Source organism: Myxocyprinus asiaticus, chromosome 25 (assembly GCF_019703515.2).
Source record: "Myxocyprinus asiaticus isolate MX2 ecotype Aquarium Trade chromosome 25, UBuf_Myxa_2, whole genome shotgun sequence".
Lineage (NCBI taxonomy): Eukaryota > Metazoa > Chordata > Actinopteri > Cypriniformes > Catostomidae > Myxocyprinus > Myxocyprinus asiaticus.
This window is the reverse complement of record NC_059368.1, coordinates 25159343-25177240: the sequence shown is the minus strand read 5'-3', so window position 1 is coordinate 25177240 and position 17898 is coordinate 25159343. Positions and strand designations below refer to the sequence as shown.

Sequence of the window (17898 nt, the reverse complement as noted above, 5' to 3'; positions counted from 1 at the left end):
GTGAGATAGGGGCAAGAACTTCCTTTTCAATACAAAACCAGGGAGGGGCTCTCTCAGGTGGAAGCAACCAATGAGCCAAATGTCTGAGACCGAATGCATAATAATAAAACCTTGGTCAATCGGCCTATGTAACTTACTGAAATTTAACCTGGGACACTTACCATTCCAAATGAAGGATTTTGCAATGCTATCAAATTGCTTGAAATGAGAGGGGGACATCTACAGGGAGAGATTGTAACAGGTAGATGAATTTTGGAATACAATTCATTTTAATTACATTAACCTTCCCAATCATAGATAAATGTAATGAAGCCCACCTGCCCACATCGTTCGAAAATCTATTTATTAAGGGATCAAAATGAACTCTGACTAAATCAGACAAATTTGCTGGGAATAAAATGCCCAAATACTTAATGCCCTGTTTGGGCCACTGGAAGGCCGTTTCTGGACAGTACGCTGTCAGAGCCAAAGCTTCGGATTTAAACCAATATCCTGAGAACTTGGAAAAGGAACTGATAATTCTGTGGAGGCAAGGCATAGATCTAGTAGGGTCGGAGACAAATAATAAAATATAATCTGCGTAAAGCAAAAGCTTATGTGCCACACCTCCCGCCACCACACCTGGAAAATCCTCCTCCTTTTTTATGGTTCCAGGGCAAGACAGAACTATAATGGGGAAAGAGGGCAACCCTGCCGGGTGCCCCTATCCAGAGTAAAATAATCTGAAATTAATCCATTTGTTTGTACCGCTGCTACAGGGTGTCTATAAAGTAACTTAATCCAACCAATGAATGTACTCCTGAACCCATACATTTCCAAAATCTTAAAAAGATAATCCCATTCTACCATATCAAACGCCTTTTTGGTGTCAAGTGAGATGGCAGCGACCGAAGACTGATCATTCGCTACTGACCACATAATATTGATGAAACGCCTAATGTTATCAGAAGAGCTACAGCCCCGAATAAACCCCACCTGATCTATATATATAAAAGATGTCATAACTTTACTTAATCGGTTAGCCAAAATTTTTACATCTAGCTGGATCAGGGAAATTGGATGGTAACTATTACACTCCCTTGGATCTTTGTCCTTTTTGAGAATCACACTGATCTGGGCTTGTGTCATGGTTGGGGGAAGCTTTCCATTCTTTAATGATTCCGTATAAACTTCTAACAAAAGTGGAGCCAATTCTGTAGCAAAAGATCTAAAAAAATTCAGCAGCAAAACCATCTGGCCCCGGAGCCTTGCCTGTAGGTAAGGTCTTAATTACCTCGTCAAGCTCCTCCAAGGTTATCTCAGAATCAAGACCATTTTTTTGTTCAGTAATCAATTTAGGGAGTTCTAATGGTTCCACAAATTGTCTAATATCCTCATCAGTAGACGAAGATGTGGAACTATAAAGATCAAGATAGAATTCTTTAAAGGAATTATTAATATCAATGGCCGAGGTAAAAATTTCACCAGCAGATTTCACTTAGGGAATGGTGGAAAAAAATACTCTCTGCTTTATATATCTAGCCAAAAGCTTCCCTGCTTTGTCCCCCGACTCAATGTATGACTGTCTTGCCCTGAGTAACCAAAACTCCGCTTTCTGCTACAAAATAGTATTATATCTGTGTTTCAATCGGGTCAATTCTCTGAGGCCATCAGACGACATTCTGCACTTCAGCTCTGCCTCTGCACTTTTAATATTCCCTTCCAACTCCACGAGTTCTCGTGCTTTGGATTTTTTGGTAAATGAGGCATACTGTATGATCCGACCCCTGAGAACCACCTTAAGTGCCTCCCAAGCCATGCCCACAGAAGATACTGAGGACCAGTTGGTTTCCATATAAACATTGATTTCAGTCTTTAACATTTGTTGGAAATCAGGATTTTGCAAAAGGGATACATTAAAGCGCCAACTATATGATTTATTTTTCTCCGCATGTGGCAACACCTCTAAACTCACCAGGGCGTGATTTGAGACTAAGATGCTTCCAATTGAGCAATCCACAACAGATGAAATGAGGGACTTAGATATTAGACTTAGACCTCCCAATATTATAACATCCTGTGATGCTGTACAAATTGGACATGAAAGTACTCATTTTTCAGATCTATTGACGCAAACCAATCGTGTGGGTGGACGTGCGATCTGTTTCCAAGTAATCATTTTGAATGGGTGCTTTACTAGTGCGTGATTCAAATGTCTCAGATCTAGGATTGGCCGAAGCCTGTCGTCTTTCTTTGGGACAAGAAACTAACGGCTGTAAAACCCTTTTTGGGCTTGAGAATTTGGAACAACCTCTATCGTGCTTTTCACGAGACTGTATTTCGGCTCGTAACACTGGCGAGTCTTCAGAACGCCTTTGAAACGGGGTGGCCGACGTGCAAATTGGATCGTATACCCATGTTCGATCGTTTTTAGCATCCAATCTGAAATACCCATAAGGACACGTGTCCGTGTAACGGGACAGAGGGCAATTTGGTTTGCTCATTGTATGATATAATGTGCTGCTCGCCAGTGGGATGCAGTTGTGCACAATGTGTGGGCTTTGAAGAGGAAAAAGCTCTTTATTGAGAATATGTGAGGGTCTCGTGCATATGCCACGAGTGCTGTATTCTTTTTTGCATTTATTGCATTTTTTTAATTGCATTCATTTGAATATGAGACACAGAAACAACATTTTGAACAATATTGTGAACAACAATATTCCTTTCCCAGTGTTGTTCCTCTCCAATCAAACCTTCTTTGGAGCAGACCCGGAGGGAACAGCAAGCTCTGCATGCCACTTCAAAGGGCTGTGCCTGTCAGGGTTTTGTTTTCCCCATCTGCATGGGCCGCACACTGTTACGGCTGCTTCCGTTTGAGCCACTGCTTGTGTGGCCTCACCGGTGGCTAGGCGGCGGCACTGAGGCAGCAAGCATGGGGCTTTTAGCCAGGCACTGAGGCAGCAGGCATAGGGCTTTTAGCCAGGCACTGACTCAAAACAGAGCGGAAGCAAACCAGCTGTGATGTATTACTACGTTTCGGCATAAAGTGTCTCTCGTCCATTTGCGTGAGGAGTTTGGCTTGAAAGACCTGGAGCACCACCATTGCTTGGAGTGCTGAACCAGCTAGCAACTAACTAGTATGCTAGTGTGGATGTCAGTCGGCACAGCTTGGAAGGATGAATGGGGCGTGATTTCCACTGCTACTCGCTGGACAGAGGTGTGCCACTACCGCCTCCTCCACAGGGGGTACTTGGGCATAACCTTTGTTTTCCCTGTGATCCACATTAGAGAGGATGGAATCGCTGCACGAGCGAGCTGAATAGGGCGTGTGCCAGAATTTTGATAGTTCTTTATAAACTTCAGGGAATAACGGGGCAGATCTGTGGAGCACGGCCGCTTGACGGCGTCCGGACTGCAAAAACCATTCATCGAGGCAAGATTGTACAGGTTCCTCTGGAGGAGACCACTCGAGATCGAGATCGAGCTCTTCGACCACCCTTGAAAGGATGCAAACATCTCCTTGTCAGTGGCACATGCATGCTCCTCGCACTCGCTGGGGGAAGGGGTGGCAGCGTAATCCACTGACCACTCGCCTGATGCAGCGAGAGACATGACATTGTCATCATCCCTAGTGTCTGAACCACTGCACAAGATGAGGCTGTGCGCTCCTGCAGAGGTCTGGAGCTCGTCACACATATAATGTATAGGCAAAGACACATTACATGGAGACTGAGGGCCTTGCGGGCTGTGTGCCGGCACGAGATCAGCCTCGAATTCATCCTGGTCGACCTCGCGGCCCCGCCATGCCTCGTGTGATCACTCGCATGCGCTCAGAACAAGGGTGAATTGCTAGCGAAGCATCTTGAGACTCATGCCCTCACAGTGAGGACAGCCTGTTTCGATGAGAGTTGACTCTGCATGGGCGCAGCCCAGACAGTGACTGCAGCTCTCATGCTGATCTGATGGAGGGATGTGCCTCTCATACAAGGAACACTTACGGAACGACATCTTTAAAAAGATGCAAACATGTAAGCGACTCATCTATATATATACATACATACATACATATACACACACACAATATAACTATCACAATTGCTTATAAGGATACACAACTCCGTGAAGATCCCTCCCGCTGACTCGTGTAGTTGATGGCGAAGTAGTAGAGGGCTTCTAGACGAGAGATGAATCGCTGTCTTGAAGAAAATTCTGAGGAATGGCATTTGCGCACCTGCTTTTACAGCGGACAGTGTCGCGCTATGGCTCAAACACCATAGCCAATATTAGAATATTGCCGTTATTGTAGAAGGGTTTCAACTAGGTCGTTTAGGACACTCCCCATTTGCGTTAGCAGAATGCAATGTCAAGTGTATCGAGTCGTAAGGGAACAGTTGTTTAGCAATGGAAAAGCTAAATAAAAGAATGGCAACACTCACTGCTGCTGAGAAGTATACTTAAACGTACATTTTGGCAATTTGAATCGATGTTATTCCTGATGAGAGCTGCTTCAAACACAGGCAATTTGTGAAAAAAACTTGTGATCTCTTTCAGTTTCTCCCTTTCTCTCGCTCTCACGCAAACACACTACCTTGTTACTCCAATGCCGAAAAGAAGCACATCCTCAGTTGCCAGTTCTAAAGTGACGTTTTCGAACTAGCAATGGAGGCTTGAGCTGTATCAAAGCTAGATACACTTGATCAATACAAGTTTTTATATTATCTGAAATATCTATGGGAAGTGCGCTCCCCCTCCCACACACGTGAACACACATATATGCATATGTATGTATTCGCGAGCGAAAAACAGAGCCGTCGTGTCAGCGCACACCTGCGTGTCAGTGTGGTTGAAAAGTTACGATTTACATCAGAGAAGATATATACAAAAATGGGGACACTCACTGCTGCTGAGAAGTGTGCTTAAATGTACATCTTTGCGATTTTGAAGCGATGTTACTTCTGATGAGAGCTGCAAAAAATAAAGGTAATCCCACACAAGATCTCTCCGTTTCTGAGTTTCTCTTTCAATCATTCAAACACAAACTCACACACACACATGCACAAACGCACTACCTTGTTACTCCAGTAAAGCAGCGCAAGCTTCGCAATCCATTGCTGTTTCTAGTTCTAAAGTGACGTTTTCGAATTAGCAACGAAGGCTCAGACTGTATAAGAGCAAGATGCTGAATCCATGGTGGAAGGAAGTAGTTCCACTCACTTAAGAGCGTTTTATGGACGAAAACCAGAAAACGTCTTGAGATAAAATCCGAATGATGTTACCACACCTTACTTTATTATTATGTAATTCAGTGGTCCGTCGTTAATTATTCCTTACATCTAACACACGCTATTGTTGTCTTTCATTGCAACACGTTCTGTATATATCTGTTCAATCGTGACCCTTTAGAGCTAGAATTAAACAACAGCATCACAATTTGCTCCTTGGATATACATTTGAGTATTCAAATTATGAAAAATAACCACATCTGACTGACACTGACCATTTTATTCAATATTTACAGGAATCACAGTTTTTGTAGTTAAATTCCTCTGTGACAGATTATTCAACACACTTTCCAAAATTAAACAACCCCTGTCAAATATTGACAATAAAGTCAAGTCACCCTGAAAATATAACAAAAAACAACTACAACAAAGCTAACCCCCTCCTTGGCTAATAAACATAAATACAATTCTTCAACCTTGACAAAATCTCATCATTCCTGTGTTCCATAGTAGAATAAATAAAAACTCCTCAGAGGAAAAAAAAGGGTAGACTTCAGAATTCCTTAAATTACTCTTCTTTGATGAACAGATTCCATCAACATTTTGCCAGTGTGCTTCTTTGAAGGGAGTCTGTGAAAAGCATGTCCATAAATCTTCATAAATGCATTTATAATTGAAAAATAATGACCAGTAAATAATTTATCTGAGTTAAAGGCCACATGTGATGAATGTCTACGTGTAAATTAAATCTAACACGAAGTCATACTACTTTTGGTTAGAATCAGTGTGTTTTTAGCCATTGACTTGATATTGCAATATGGATAAAGAATAGAAAAGCCCATCATCAACTGGCAGCTTAGACACCAAGCAAGACTGTACTGTATTGCAAACGCATAGTTCCATGCTTCATTACAGTCCTATGTGAACAACATTCATATCTAGCATGTTTGTTATTGTTGAAGGAATATATTACAATATACTGCTATATTGCTGAGGTTCTTACCCACTAAATGCTCCTGAGATGCAAGTAGATTTACTGCTGTGCAGTGGTTAGACAGCACAGAATGTCATGGGGACAGTGATGTATACTTTTTGTGGCTGAACTGGTTTTAGTTTTACAGTTCTTGTAGTGAAGATGAATTGGGCTTGAATATAGTAGACTGAAACCAAGTTCAAAGGGCCAGGATTTACCCAAAGTGCACTGCTCAAACACAAGTTAAAATGATATGAAAAAGGTTAATGATTGGCTATTTAAAACGTTACGTATGTGCCAGCCCTTGACATATGACTGATAGTTCAAGTAAACTGTTAGGTGGCATACTGGAGAAATATGGTGATCACCTAAATACAGACTAGTGTATCTGGTTGAAAGTAAAGAGACAGAAAAACCTGAAATGCTCATTAATACATGAGCGGTAAATTGTCATTCATTCAGCCTTAGTTTCACCCACACAAAACACAGGTGTCACAAGAGTAACACTCTAGACATCCACACTTCACACAGTCTCTCTTTGTATGGGTTGTCCTGTAGCGATTGTATGTACAAAATGAAACCAAGAGTCACTTCTTCAATCAGAATCCAGAATCAGGCTTGATAAAGAGGGCGGAGAACGCAAAGGCGAGGAATACGATTCCACCGATAATTGTAACTAGAGAGATTAGGGGGAAAAAAAAATAATACCATTAATAACCAATCAGTCAATTAACAATGATGCCATGAAATTAAGAAAATAATATGAAAATAGATTCTTTATAACGTAAACTCATAGAACTTAATGTTTTAAGCACTGTAATAAATAAGCCATTATCTCACCAGTTCTGACGGATATCTTCTGAGCCACCATCCTTCCACCAATAACAGCCAGTCCTGTGCACAGGCAGTGTCCCAAAGTTCCACCAACTGCTACTCCAAATGGATCCTGCAGTACAACACAAGTTTGGGGCCAATCATTCACTGATAGAACAACTCTAAAATGATTTGCTTGCTGCTAAAAATGAGTAATTGTGAGTAGTATGATGTTACAATCATCTTGTAGATGTCTCACAGAGCTAGTTAAATGTATTAATTGGCCTATAGTTTTTCAAATAGATTTATAGAATGTTAAAAGTTTTTTTAGCCTTTCCTTACTATGGAAGGCGCAGACAAAATTAATAAAACCCCATATGCTGTTTGTTTTTCCAAAATAATACTAACCAGAAAAAAAAAAAATGAAGATTTGGTGCATAATACGGGACTATTTTAAACAAACACACAAGGCCACAGAGGAAAATGGATGAATAATAAAAAAGAAAATCTGCAACTATGGGCATAGATTTTTGCAGATAACCGATTTTTCCAAAAAGCAACTATCGGCACAGATTAATTGGTAAAACCAATATATACTGGTCTGTCTCGATTTATTATACCTCTCTCGCAGCCAGTACAATGGTGGCAAGCTGAGAGCGGTCGCCCCACTCAGCGAGGAAGGTGAGGGTGAGTGCCTGAACGAAAATGGGTGAGATCACGCTGTGCCACTTCCTCTGGGGCAACATGGTCGCTGCTGTCCCTGCCTCCACATCAGGCGCTCCATTTGCCATTTTATAGCGTTGCAGCTGCAAGAGAGAGAGAATCAGCAAGTCAGAGGTCAAATAAGATGCTTAAATTATGCAGGGGGTGTTATATTGCCATGTCTGAAGACAGACACTTTGGTTACAAGTAGATGCTTCCCTATCACCTCCTCATCTTTTTTCTTTATCTCTGCCTGGACCTCCTCCAGCTCCTCCTGCCCTTCATCAGGACTCATCCTCAGTCCCTCCCTCAGCATTCTCAAGCCAAAGATGGCGAAAAGCACTGTCGATATGTAGTAGGTGTAGAGCCGTGGAATAATGGTAGTGGCATAGCCAAACAGGACTATTGGGAACACAAATGGGTCACAGGTCCTTCAAGCATTCTGAGAATTTATACAAGACACACAGTAGAAAAACACTCACCGTTTACATATTAGCCATTTAGGATGTATTCAGAGAGACACACTAGCCTAAGTATATTTAGCCTATATATACCATGTACCGTAAATACACCAGTTTTATATATATATAAGCAATATCACACAAGCAAGAGTGCGATATGGCCCTACATCAGCACTGCTGTGATTCAGCCGCAGGCAGAGTGCCGTAGGCAATCACAGCAGTGCTGATTTAGGGCCATATAGCACGATTACGAGTGTGATATTGCTTATATACAACAGTTCAATGAACAACTACATTTTAAAAAATTAGGAAAAACTTAGTACGGTCATAAAAAATGCATCCGTGCATGGAACTACTTTCTTATGCCATGAATCAGAATTTGCCGTTGCTGGTTCTAACCAAATGATGCATCCAAGCCTCTCAAAAACGTCACTTTAGAACTAGTATCACGGCTTGGACTGTTTCTAACATGTTATTGGAGAAACAAGGATGTGTGTGTGTGTGTGTGTGTGTGTGAGAGAGAGAGAGAGAGAGAGAGAGAGAGAGAGAGAGAGAGAGAGATGGAGCATGTGCGATCACCTGTTGATGATGCTGTAGTCTGTTAGTCAGCTTTCTGAAGATAATGTCATTTTGGTGAAATTCATCCTATTTTCTCAGTGGAAAAATAGCTGTCCAAGCTGGGACATTCCTCCCTATTTCGCGGTAGCCTGTCTGTCACTATTGAAACCGCAATCTCCTCTGCCATTTTGAACAGTAGTTTCTCTCCAATGTGGAAAGTCTGGTAAGAGGTAAGCGCCTTGAGTTTGTGTAATTAATCAGTCTGTTGTGTCTCTCAGCTGTGATAAGCCTTAATGCTGAAGTTGTTAGTTCAAAGCCATTTAAAGCTATTTCCTAGCTTTAGTAGTAATACGAGCGATCATGCAGTACTCATTTCACATCACCAACTGGCTCATAATACACGCAAAAAGGGCCTTTTGCCTCCACCTGCTGGCTAAAATATGTAATGTCACAAAATTAAATGTAAAGAGACAGATTGCTCTTAACACATCTGCACTGCTCTTACACTTTAATTAAGAAAGGCACGAACACAAGCGGAGTGATACACACAGTGAAGCGTCCGAGTGCTGATGGTGTCAGACCATCAGTGGATGAGAAAGAAATAAACCCAGATAATTTGAATGACAGGTAACACGAGTAAAGAACTAAAGAAAGCTGACATGCACATTTAGCACATAATCAAAATTAAATTAACTAAAGCTTGTGTGATAGTGACAATCTCTGATTTCACAGTTTCACTTAATTTCCTATTAATTGTCTAAACTAAACTACATCATAGAAATCTCTGGTAAATAGAAGATGAAAACACCATCAATCACTCCTGGCAACCAAGGTAAACTCCTCTGAATTGCATTGTTGTGATTGTGGTTATGTGAAGTTTCTCAATTTCTGAATAAGATAAAAAAAAAAAAAAAAGCTTTAGAACTGTATTTTACCCACCTGACAAACACGTCATGAGTCCCAGAGCCAACATGGCACCCACCAAAATAGTGAAGCGATTGTAGCGCATAGCCATGATCGCCGCGATGAAGAACGTCTTGTCTCCCAGTTCAGAGACAATGATGACTGAAATGGCTGCCACAAAGGCATGAATAAAGCCCAGGTTTCCTTTATTGGGCTCATCGACACTAACTGCTGGGTCAGGTGCATGACCGGTGGTGGCCTTCTGGAGCTGAACAGAAATTTTGTTGGTTGTTAGATCAATTATTAGTGATGGTAACAATCGCACGATACTTCAGAAGCATGATACTTTCTTGTTTGTGATTCTTGTAAATCACAAAATGGAGAAGTAGAAACACTTACAGTAACTCCTATCTGGGTCAATGTTAACAAACTTATGATTTGAAAGATCTTGAAGACGGATTTAAAGAATCTCTTCAAGGAGACACATTACAACTACTAAGAGCAATTGTGTTTGTCACCCCATTCACATGAAATACACATGGTGACATCTGAAATGTGTGTATTGCCAAAAGTATTTGTACCATTATGACACTTTTGTTTGAATCACTGACTCTTGGGTAAAAGTGACAAGTGTCAGCTAAATATGCTTTCTTATTCTTCCAAATATCTTTGCCTGAAGAAAATATCATATAATTGGGTACAACAACGTAAAGAAGTGATCAAGAATATTTAAAATGTTCAGCTTTTTAATCATCACCTTCTTTCTCACACATTTTGAGTAAACCTGCAGATTTACTCCACTAGCTTCCCTTGTCACCTTATTTTATTGCCGTGTTCTGCAAATGAATCTCATTTTGATACTTCATCCATAGATCCTTTAGATGGTAGAAGTCTTGAGGCTCTAAGATTTTACATAAACAGCAGATGCATCTTTCTAATGATTCAGAATATGAAGCGCGAGAGTACATATCTTTAAGATGTTATGAGATTTGTTCACACACACACAAAAAAAAAGGAAACTAAAGTCAGCCTAAACTGGTTGGCTAACTGCATGGTCGGTTTGGAGCATTTTTATTTATTCATTTATTTCTGGAGTTTAATCTGGATGACCATCTAAAACGAGTTAAAACCATCTTCGACTGGTGTTAGTTGTTTTAGCAGGAAAACTAGATGAAGAGTAATACTGTCTATACAGTAATCACTGCATGTCAAAACTGGACCATCCGTTTATTCCAGCCTGATAAGTCATGTGGATATAAACCTGTGAAAGTGAGTGTAGTCAAACTAGTTTGCCCTGAACTATAACGCTAATGTACAGCCCTAATTACCCTGTAAATTCCAGCTTTACTCCACTTTGACGAATAGACAGTTTTAATTAAACCTCTCCCACGCGTATATTCATTAGCGTATAATAAATGTTTTATATGTACCTGCACAGGCTGTTCCTCTTTAATGACTTTATTCTCCTCTTGAGTTGCAAAAACTCCGGCTGACAACAACGCGACGTTCAAAATCAGGAAGCATATAAATCTGCGCCCGCCATGCCGCTCACCGGCGCGGAGAGGCATTTTTGTGGTTGGATAACACGGCTCCTAGTGTTTTAATACTCTGCAAAGTACAATAGTAAAAATGTCACATTTATGTACATCCACTTTAGGTTGTTACGGTCTTGTTAACCCACCGTGGTCAACCTGGCGGAGAGGCTGACGCCAAGGCAACACACGAACATGCTTTTTAAAGCGCACCGTGATTGGTCAGTTGAGAGTTCAACGTGTACCCAAGACCTTTACGTCGGTAAAATTGATAGAGACTATTGGCTGAGACGTCTGTTTCGTTGACGTACGACGGAACACCTTCAGTTAGGTAGAGTTGCAGCGCAAAAGGGAAATACTGTACAAGGAACGTGCATAGCCCTTATACCAAGTTGAGCCTGCAAGGTCAGCAACAAAATGCATAGACATAGATATTCTAAAGGCGGTACAGAAGATTTTCTTTTTTTAATGGATGTCTATGGAGGAAATTCTTGAGTGTGGTAAATAAACTACTTTTGTGATTAAGGTGCTCATCACTTAATTAATTTATCGCCTGTCAGCTAATCTTCAACACGTTTGACACTACTAAAATGCTTATAGAGTGAACTATGTGTTTAGTTTACAACTACCAAAAAAAAAAAAATAAAATAAAAAAAAAATAAAATAAAAATCGGAAGGTAAAATCGCTGAGGTTGTTACTTTAGAATAAAAAATAAATAAAAATAAAAAAATCGGAAGGTAAAATCGCTGAGGTTGTTACTTTAGAATTAAAAAAAAAAATAAAAAAAATCTCTGGCTCATAGACTAATGAGTAAAATTAAAGGGATAGTTCACTCAAAAATGATTTACTCACCCTCATGCCATCCCAGATGTGTATGGCTTTCTTTCTTCAGCGGAAAACAAACCAAGATTTTTAGAAGAATATCTCAGCTCTGTAGGTCCATACAATGCAAGTGGAAGGTGATCAGCACTTTAAAGCTAAAAAAAAAAAAAAAAAAAAAAAACAGAGACAGTCGTAGAAAAAGTCATCCATACAACTCCAGTGGTCAGGGCCGGAGTGGGATTCATATTCAGCCCAGGATGTCATGTCCAAGTCAGCCCACACCCAAAAGGGGGGTTGGAGGTGAAGATGATAACAATAAAAAAAAGATCACAGCAAAAATATGCAATATATGTAATTACTTGAAAATTATTTAAGCTCTCCATGTCATTATACCACATACGGCATTCACTAAGATTTTCACTTTGTCATAAGACATCATTGTATGTCTTGTAAAAGTAAATGAATGTTAAAGGGATATTTGATAATTTCCTCACCCTCATGCCATCCCAGATGTGTATAACTTTCTTCTGCAGAACATGAATGAAGATGTTTAGAAAAACTGTTGGTCCATTCAAAGCAAGTAAATGAGAAGCAGTGAGAAACAGATCAATAATTAAGTCATTTTTTACTATAAATCTCCACTTTCACTTTCATAAGTGCTCTTCTCTCTTAAGAGTTCTTCTTCTGTTTTTGGTGATTTACATAAGCATATCGCCCCCTACTGGGCAGGGAGGAGAATTTATAGTAAAAAAACTTAAATATTGATCTGTTTCTCACCCACACCTATCATATCACTTCAGAAGATATAGATTAAACCACTGGAGTCTTTTTGGATTACTTTTATGCTGCATTTATGAGATTTCTGTACCTTCTGAGTTCTGATCACCATTCACTTGCATTGAAAGGACCAACAGAACTGAGAAATTCTTCTAAAAAGCTTAATTTGTGTTCAGCAGAAGACAGAAAGTCATACAAATCTGGGATGGCATGAGGGTGAGTAAATGATGAGAGAAATTTCATGTGTGGGTAAACTAAGTTTATTTTAAAGACTATCTTGGCACATAATAACACTATAGAACTGTAAATGTTTATAACTCTTTCAAGATGTACAGGCTCACACTTTAAATGGTCAATGCTTTGTATTTTAGATCATTAAAATAGCAACAGATCCAGTGAAACAATGAAGGTTGAGTGGTTGTTTTTACATTTTTACATGCCATTCAAAAACGTGCCATTTTACAATGATAAGGGTGAAATAAAAGACTAAAAATAACACATTTGTACTTTTCTTTTACTTGGAATGTAAATGTTCAGGACAAAGGCAAAATGGTTACTGTCTCTTTAAGAGGGATTTATCGCATGATACAACATTGAAGGCACTTTGTGCAGTTTGTTTCGTTGAGTTTAATCTTTTGAGAGCTGTAAAGTCCCATTATTTTCGTACCGTGTCGTGCTGTTGCATCTGTATTCATTTACTTTAAGTATTCTGTTATTTTGTGACAAAAAATAATTTTGCTATTATCATTCTGCACTGCTAGGGAAGAGGATTTCAGAGATTAATTGATTGAGATTGTGAGACTGCAGTCAGTATTAAACTTTTGATGATCATGTACCTGAAGCACGTTCATCCATTCAGCTATTAGTAGCCTATCTGTTCTCGATGGATCTTCCGTGATCCTTCCCGTGCTGTCAGGTGAAGCTACTCCCTCATTTGTTTGGGTGTGAGATGATAAAATACAGACTGCGTCCGCTATAATACGGAACGCAATTCTGATCCTTTAAATACTGGATGTTACGGACTGTTGGCAATTGTTATGCGACATAAGATGAAAGTTTGTCAATCAACATGCGGGCCTAACCGGCCCAACTTTTGACCGGCCCAGCGGGAATTCTCTCGATCTTCCCGATTGCCACTCCGACCCTGCCAGTGGTTAAATTAATGTCTTCTAAAGCAATACGATCGCATTGGGTGAGAAACAGATCAATATTTAAGTCCTTTTCTCTACAATTGTTTACTTCCGGTGGCTCTACAATGCACGTTCATGAGAGGACCGAGTACACAGCCTCTCCTACTGTGGTAACATGCTTGACCATTAAGCTGTCTCCTATGACAGAGCCGCAGAGGTGGTTATCTCAATAAATACAAGAATATCTGATATTATCCATACTGACACAGCTTAGGAAGGAAGCTGCTTTTGTCAATCACTTACTGCGGTGTCTATGTCAGTCCATTGCAGATATGTTGTTTGTATTTCCCTTCACTATAGTTCTTCAAACAACATACATGGTCAATAGGTGTCAGCTCTCTCTGAAAAGTGGCATTGAGAACATCTATGCTTTTGTGCACTGCAGTCAAGTTTATTCATTCATTCAGTTCTAAATTCCATATAAATAGATTATTACATAAAAAATAAATAAAAATCACTGGACAAAAGGAATAAAAGCTTTGCGTTGACAAGGATATGTTTCAAACATCCCCTCTGTATTAATCATGACAGAGCTGGGCTGCCAGTGCCTGTTTACAGAGTACATAGAATACCACCAGCCACCAGGTAAGTGAACTGCTACCACAAAAACACTCATGGCAATGTAAATCAGAAGTTCAGCCAGGTAATGAGGACAAGAGACCACCTCAAACCAGCCACCATGTGGCATCTTGTGGGCCAGAGTCTCCACTTTACCTATACATCAAAGCACAGAGTGAACAAAGGTTCAAGTCCAGTTGTGGCTTTTAAACAGACTCTTCATTCCTCACAAACAAATGTAGCAATTTGTTAGTCACATTCTAAATTTGGTTGTTGTTATTTAACTGAAATGCATGAATTTGGTTACTTGGTTTCTACCTTATATACTGATATAAAAAACAAGCTGTATAGAGCTTTTCAGTTTGTAGTCCACAACCCCGGAAGAGAATTCGCCATGGGTTTGCTCTGGATTTTCCTATGGGGTTTTATAATGGGAGTTTTGGATTAATGAGTAATATGAGGTCTGTGGTAAATATTACTTAACGATACGTGGGTGTTTTGTTCTACAACATATACTACACACTTTTATACCTCAAATGTGAATTTAAGCCGTATTGAATTGCATGTTTACACGCCGGCTTCAAAATTCACGTTTGAGGTATAAAGTGTAGAACATGCTGTAGAACAAAATGTCCACGTATCATGAAGTAATGTCTACCACAGATCTTAATTTACTCAAACGTTGAAAAACCCCATGGTAAAAACCCAAGGGAACCATGGTGAATTAGACTTCCATGTTCGCCAACAAATTGTCACGGCTGAAGAGCTATGTTATCAAAACTGTACATATCAAGGTTTAAGGTGGCAAAATTATTTAAGGATTTTTCTTTTGCCAGGCAACTTCATTGGTTTCTTACCTGAGGAGTCAGTTCTTAGCTTGGCCAGCATTGAGAGGGACCGATGCTGGAGGGGTGATGCCCAAATGAAAATTAGAGTCCCGATTACATGATGCCATGTTAGTTGATAAAAGAAATGGACAGATGGAGCCCCTAGCAGAGCAGAAGGACAAACATTACTTTATACAAATATCTGTCCTATAATTGTAAATAATATACTACAAATTCTAATATTAGCATTTTTAGTAAAACTCTGGGATATCGTAAATATACTAATAATACTAATATTAGCATTATTAAAACTCAGGATCACTGTACTTTTGAGTTTGTCTGGTTAGGTTAGGTGTTTCCTACATGGCAATATGATGACAGGATAGAACTAACCTGCTTTAGGCAGAGATACATTTATACACAAGACAGTTAGTCCAAGTAGGATGTAGTAACACAAACCAAATGCATACTGGACTATATGGATAAACCCATTAGAGAATACGCTTTAGAAGGCACTCCAGTAGCCATCTAAAGGAATGGATCCATAGTTACACTTGTAGAAGAACAACGGACAGCTGCAACTCTTAAAATCATATGTAATATTTAATTATGCATTTGATATTTACGTTTCATAAATGTAAAATACATATAAAAGCACATTCTTATAAGTATATTCTCAAATATCCTGTAAGATAAAATGATAGAACCATTACAGAAGTTTACCATTGTAACCATAGTCTTTGCTCAGACGCCACAATTACTACAGTTGTTACTACAGACATAATAAATTAAAGCTGAATTGTGTCTATTCTGTACTACCAAACTGAACTGCAAATCTAAAAAATCGCTGCGTCCAAATATCCATACTTCCCTACAATATAGCATCCCAAAAATAGTAAGCCAATAGAGTAGTATGTCCGAATCTTCAGTATTTATAAAATAGTAAGTGGAAATACCCGGGTGACCTACTATTTCCAGTGAGATTCTGAAGTGCGGATTGACTGGACACTTTACTATCCTGTAATGCCATGGGAGCCAAGGAGACATCACGTTCAAAACGCTGGATTTAAAAGAACGGCAGAGAACTGTGAGTCAGATGGCACTTCTCAACTGTAAATCTAAATATATAACAAGAAAGTTGTTCCTTGTGCTTAAATGGTGCTTATTTAACAAAGCCAGAGAAGATTATTTTTGTGGTTGTTGTTATTACACCACATATTCGAGTCATTGGGCAATGTCCACATTCACGGATGAAGTATTTCCAGAATCTATTCACACTACTCGTATACCTAAAGAATGTACTGTTTTTACCGCCTGTCATGATCAAATACAATACAGTACTCAGACAGTACGCAATTTCGGATTCAGCTATTGTTTTCAAACAGTTTTTTTTCCCCCGAACACTCCCCCAGTCTGCTGCTGATTGAAAACAAACAGATAGTCCCGCCCCAAACTCATGCTATTGGTTGAGTCAATATTGTTGCGTCGGGCTGGACAGGTTTCTCAAAACAAGCAGAGCAGTCTTTATAGCACCACATATAGATGAAGTTACTGTTTACAAATAAACGCTCTGTCCTGCCCCTTCTGGGTTCTTTTGGTTGCCCAGAAAAGAGCTACTGTCTATGGGTGCTTTGTTCAAATTGTGCTGAAACTGCCCAAACAATGCTGTTTGTGGGGCTGAAACACCCCTTTTCCCATAGATTATTGGAGATAAGGGCTTCTTTAAATTTCCACCAGATCATTGCATCAGGAAAACTCTGCTCTATTAGACACAATTGACCCACAGCACATGTTGGTGGATATTAACTTTTTTTAAAGAAGAAATCACGCAAACTCTGATCGCAAACGGCTGTTTATAATTTCCAAAGTGCTGTCTCTGTGACAGATACGAAGTCAAATATGATCTAACGATGATCTTCTATGATCAAGACCACCAGATACGACATAACGGGAGGAACGGGACCCATCTCCACCACCGCAGTGCATGGATTACTGTTTATTAAAGGATAAATGAATAAAAATAATGTCATACTACTAAAATTATGTCTTTGCATTTATTTTGAATGCAGTAAATAATATTGTTCAATCGAAAACAGCTGTTATTAAGTTTTGATTTGGAATATGATCATATTGAAGTACGAATATTATTATTTATTGTATGTGGGTTAATAATTCAAGCAGTTAAGACACATATTGTATGTCTGATGGTAGTTTTCATTTCTAAGTACCAAAAGTACTAAATTCTTAGGCTATAGAAATATGTTAAAGGTGTGTAGATGTGTATTCATCACCCTGTTACATGTCCGACATGATCATACAGGCTCAATGAACCAAGTTTAAACTTGCTTTGCCGATATATCAGAAAAGAACCCACATACTTTCTTCACTGTAAACCATAGATAAACCATTTATAATAACTTTTATTAACAGACATTATTACATTCTATAAAGCTTAAAAGATTATTAGAACTGCAGCGCTGCCTATTTCCACCACTGAAATCTAATGTTCGAAAGAACCCGCAAGCGTGGGTTCCTGCGGTGTGACGTCAGAGTAATTTCATTATAACATGGTGTTTACAG

General features: G+C 39.4%; 1 protein-coding gene and 1 pseudogene across 1 annotated transcript; both read right to left on the bottom strand.

Annotated features, from left to right (window-relative positions):
* Positions 1-5462: 5462 nt before the first annotated feature.
* LOC127415740 (transmembrane protein 165-like) lies at positions 5463-11339 on the bottom strand. The gene is made up of 6 exons (XM_051654616.1): positions 11042-11339; positions 9648-9879; positions 7916-8091; positions 7608-7793; positions 7015-7120; positions 5463-6850 (listed from the first exon to the last, which is right to left on the bottom strand). The coding sequence occupies exons 1-6, from the start codon at positions 11177-11179 to the stop codon at positions 6774-6776; spliced, it is 915 nt and encodes a 304-aa protein (XP_051510576.1). The 5' UTR covers positions 11180-11339; the 3' UTR covers positions 5463-6773.
* Positions 11340-14387: 3048 nt separating this feature from the next.
* LOC127415983 (polyprenol reductase-like) lies at positions 14388-17264 on the bottom strand (annotated as a pseudogene).
* Positions 17265-17898: the final 634 nt, after the last annotated feature.